The sequence below is a fragment of the Nicotiana tabacum genome, chromosome 23 (genome assembly GCF_000715075.1).
Source record: "Nicotiana tabacum cultivar K326 chromosome 23, ASM71507v2, whole genome shotgun sequence".
Classification (NCBI taxonomy): domain Eukaryota; kingdom Viridiplantae; phylum Streptophyta; class Magnoliopsida; order Solanales; family Solanaceae; genus Nicotiana; species Nicotiana tabacum.
This window is the reverse complement of record NC_134102.1, coordinates 2,151,406-2,156,604: the sequence shown is the minus strand read 5'-3', so window position 1 is coordinate 2,156,604 and position 5,199 is coordinate 2,151,406. Positions and strand designations below refer to the sequence as shown.

Below are 5,199 nucleotides of genomic sequence, written 5' to 3'. Positions count from 1 at the left end.
TAAAGTATTACCAATATGGAGGATTCTTATGAAATTGATTTTATTAAACCTTCCTACATATTTTTAATAAGAATTCAATAGACAAGATTGTATTAATTTTAAATATTAAAAAAATTAACATAGAAGTTATTGTAATCCATAAAAATAAGTTATTACAGCTATGTCATTTCCCTATGAGTTCTTCTGTTTAATATTCTAGGGTTATTTTGCTCTATCAATATTATATTCATACTTTTATAATAATAGTGGCTCTCTTGTTTCTAAATGGATTTGGACAATATAATACGTTTTTAAATTAAATTAGTAATAGACATTCTTTTAAGAAGTATATCCTAAAAGTAATAGGATTACATGGCTAAAATTATGCCCATATCCCGAAAGTAATTATACTAATAGAAAATCTAACATGTTCCTAACGGTATTAGGTTTATATGCTTACATGTAGTATTATATATCTATGCCCGAAAATAATTATACTAATAGAATTCCTAAAGGTAATCACGCAGGATTTCTAACGTGTAGTAATATGTCCTATAACTAATAGGACTACAAAGCCAATCTAATGTCTAGAATTCCGATTATATCCTTTTATTGTGAGTTATTATGCTTAATAATAAAAGATTATTTTTATAATTTAATATTTTATTCATACTTTTATAATAATATAGATAATATGAGTGGATAACTATTTTCTTTTAACCATTTTATCATACCTTTCAATTAATAGCAATGTTGTCATACAAAAGGCAACAGTACAACATTGTACAAAAGGCAACAGTACAACAATTAATAGCAATGTAGTACTAATTAATATTTTGTTCATATGGGAAAGGAGTTCACAACTAGCAGCAGGCAGCTCCAATACTTTCTGCAGTTGTGCAGTGTCATTGTAATAATTTTATTTTTATTTTGAAAATAGAAGTTGAATCGCATCCAACGGATTCATTTGACGGTCTTTTTCAATATATGCCAACAAATAATAGCTATAGTCAATTCACATGCTGATTACTCTCAAATTGAGAGTGTTTGGTTGTCATGCGTATGCTTATGTGTGAGGTGGTAAACTTGAACCGAGGGCAAGAAAAAACATATTTCAAGATATATATCTCGAGCGAAAGGATGAGACTCTGTTGAAGATTAATTTTCAATATTCTAGAAGTGCTTTCATTAGGTGCATTATGTGAATAATTTTAGATTCGCATCGAATAGTAACACATTAAGAGTAAAGCTTTCATGAAATTTCATATCAAAAGACTTGAGTTCAGCCAAAATAAATAAAGGAGGCATGCACAGAAGCTAATGTGGTGATTTTATTCTGTTTTTATATGGCTTTTTGGTATTATTCATTCTTGTCTATATTTTCATTAATGTGGTGCTTATACTTTTTTGAGCCGAGAGTCTATTGGAAACAGCCTCTCTATCCTCACAAGGTAGGGATAAGGTTTGCGTACACACTACACTCCCAATACACTACGGTGTAGAATAATTTTGGGTATGTTGTTGTTGGAAAAAGGAATATATATTTTTCCAGGTAGGAAGTCAGAATCATTGGTACAAAATCCAATATAAAAATGAAGGCAATTAGAATAATTAATGTTAAATGATTTTTATATGACTATGATTAATGTACCTGCCAATTAATAGCAACGATGAAGGTAAAAGTACAACATAGTACTAATTAATATTTGTTCCTATGGAAAAAGAGTTCACAACTAGCAGCAGCTCCTATACTTTCTGAAGTTGTGCAGTGTCATTGTAAAATTTATTTATTTTTTGAAAATCGAAGTTGAATCGCATCCACCGGATTCATTTGACGGTCTTTTTTAATATATGCGAACAAATAATAGCTATAATCAATTCACATGCTGATTACTCTCAAATTAAGAGTGTTTGGTTGTCAGTTGTCACGGTATGCTTATGTGTGAGATGGTAAACTTGAACCGAGGGCAAGAGAAAACATATTTTCAAGATATATATCTCGAGCGAAAGGGTGAGACTTTATTGAATATTAATTTCTGTTATTCTAGAAGTGCTTCCATTAGATGCATTATGTAACTAATTTAAGATTCGCATCGGATAGTCACACATTAGGAGTAAAACTTTCATGAAATTTCACATCAAAAGACTTACTTCAGCCAAAATAAAGGAGACATGCACAAAAGCTAATAAGAAAAAACAAATATAAATGGATACAAATGAAAGAATAGTTAATTTTATCACGTACCTACTTAGAAAAACTATTACACTCAACCTAAAATTCTAGTAATTGCCGTTGAAACTTCTCTTCTTATATATTTAAGAAAGAGAGGCTAAAGTGAAAAGACTTTTAGAAATAACATAAAAGTAAACGTATAACTAACCCAATACTTTAATTGGATAATGTATGTTCTATCAACAACATGCGACAAGAGTGAGTTGCTCTAGTGGTGAGCACCCTCCACTTTCAATCAAGAGGTTGTGAGTTCGAGTCACCTCAAGAGCAATGTGGGTAGTTCTTGGAGGGAGGGAGCCGATGGTCTATCGAAAACAGCCTCTCTACCTCATAGTGGGATTATACTGGGTTGTTATTGTTGTTGTTGTATCAAGAACATAACCTTTGTAACTCAGCTTAAATAAGTAGATGTCAAAGGCGGATCCAAGATTTGAAATATATGAGCTCCCACAACGACCTCAAGTTTATCTACAATAAGAATTGGGATCGCAGTCAAATATTTATAAATATTTTTTATTCCCTTTGTCCCAATTTACGTGATGTCGTTGGATTTCGAAAGTCAAACTTCTTAATTTTGACAACGAATTTGAACATAGAGTTTTTTAAGTTTTTTGAAATAAATTTTACATATTGAAGAAACGGCATAAAAGTATTATAAGTCACAATATAATTAATAATAGAAATTATCGAAAAGGCATATGAGAAAATCATGGTCAAAGAAAAATCGTTTGATTCTCGAATTCAAAATGTATCACATAGAGCGAGTAGATTTTTTAATACATACACAGAGTCTGAACAAAAGCTATTTGGTTCACGTGAATTCAGACACTTTAGAATGAGTTGCATGAAGTAAGGACATACTCTAAGCTATATATAAAGCTGTTTATGTCTTAAACCCCAACCAAAACAATCTCACAAACTTCACTTCATTACTTTAAAGAAAAACAGAATCCTGTGACTCCTTTTTTGTCCCATGGATATTAACAGTGAAAATGTTGCAAACCATGAACTCAACTGCAGCTTAAAACAAGATGAAGTAGATGAAGAAAAAACATATTTCAAGATAAAACAAAATGTTGCCCTCCCTTAAAGGATGTTACTCTGATGATATCTTAAACCTAGGACGACGTTTTTATTCTCCGTATACGGGCATTGGGGCTGGTGATATCTATAACACAAGCCATGTAATTGAAGGTACTACTTTTCTTGACTTGATAGCACAACTAGAAAGCACACAGAACAAGAAGCAATGGGCAATTGGACCAATTCTCCCGACTAAACGTCTACATCAGCTCTCAAATAAGGACAACATATGTTTGGTTTGGCTAAACAAACAACCTCCAAAATCAGTTCTTTATATATCCTTTGGAACATCAACTTCATTTTCTGATGAACAAATTAAGGAGCTCGCAATGGGAATAGAGCAAAGCAAACAAAAGTTCATATGGGTGTTGAGGGATGCCGATAAAGGAGATATCTTTCCTGGGAAAGCTAGAAAACTTGAATTGCCAGAAGGGTTTGAGGAAAGAGTGAAAGGGGTGGGGTTAGTAGTTAGGGAGTGGGAGAAATACGAGGAGCTGGTGAATGCATCCACCGTTGAGAATGTTGTGACGAAATTAATGGCATCAGAAGAAGGTGATGCGATTAGGAAAAAACAGAAGAGTTGGGAGAAGCCGTAAGGCGGTCTACAGAGAAAGGGGGATCTTCTCAAATGAAGTTGGATTCTTTCATTGCGCATATCACAAGATAGACAACTTATTGCTTTGTATTTCTCTCAGTGAAGAGAGAGTAGCTTAACTAATAGTAATAAATATGGTTCTAACTATTGCTTTGTATTTCTCTCAGTTTTTTTGCATATGATAAATTGGTTGTATCCATATATCCTATATTACACTGTTTTATGACAAAAGACTTTAGTTATATAGATTCTTGTTTGCTGCATGTTTTTTTCTTGCTCTGCAATGATGTTTGATTTATAATATTGGGTGTGCGAACAAAGTCTCACATTGGTTGCTGAAAAGATTGAGAGTCTACATATAAGGTATAAGGATCTCTTAATAGTGTGAGGCCTTTTGGGAAAAACCGTGCGGGCTTGGCCCAAAACGGACAATATTACATCATGTTAAGAGTATCATTGGGTTGTTTTAGACCAACAACTGGTATTAGAGCCGAGGTTCCGCATGACGAATATGGCGATGGCAAAATAATAGTGTAGGGCTCGGTTTACTTTCTCTTACAAGCTTAGAGACGCACATAAACAAGAAGAAGCTAGTTGCGGAGTATCTTTGGGTTGTTTTAGCCCAACACACTGGTAGTCTGTACTTAGACATGTTTAATACCAAGCAGTTTTGATAATTGTCCTCTAGAACAGAAAATGAACATGATTAAATTGTTGACCTATAAGCTTTGAACTACAGATATTACCAAAATCTCTTTATAAATTTGCTGCATTTAATGTAAATACTTAACTTTTCTTGAAATGAAATCTTCAGCTATATTACTTCATTACCAATTATCTCCAGTTCATCAAGTTGTGCCAAAACTCTTCTTCACTTTAACTTATGTAGTTGTAGAGAACAATAGAACTGTTATACGTATAACCTTTCCATGTAGAGTGCAGCCCAGTGCACTAAGCTCCCGCTATGCGGAGAGTCCGGCCGTCTGGGAAGGGTCGTACCAGAAGGGTTTATCCTACGTAGTCTTACCCTGCATTTCTGCAAGAGCCTGTTTCTACGACACGAACCCCTAACCTCCTGGTACGTCAAAATCATATAGTCGTATAACCAAATATGGATGAAGAGTTTCAGATAGTACTGAAGCATTCCAAGATCATTTAAGATATTTTAGATATGATCTAGTCTGAGCTACAAATAGAGAATTCAAACAGGATTGAAAAACTTGAAAAGGTAAACCGAAACTTGAAAAGAGAAATAAAGACGGAATAAGGAAAAGCAAGAACCATAGCAAATTTCTTGTGAGAAACAAGT

At 33.4% G+C, this 5,199-nt stretch overlaps 1 protein-coding gene across 1 annotated transcript; it reads left to right on the top strand.

Annotated features, from left to right (window-relative positions):
* Positions 1-3,285: 3,285 nt before the first annotated feature.
* Positions 3,286-3,891, top strand: LOC107784798 (zeatin O-xylosyltransferase-like). Its single transcript, XM_016605981.1, has one exon. It carries the CDS (start codon positions 3,286-3,288, stop codon positions 3,889-3,891), a length of 606 nt encoding a protein of 201 aa, XP_016461467.1.
* Positions 3,892-5,199: the final 1,308 nt, after the last annotated feature.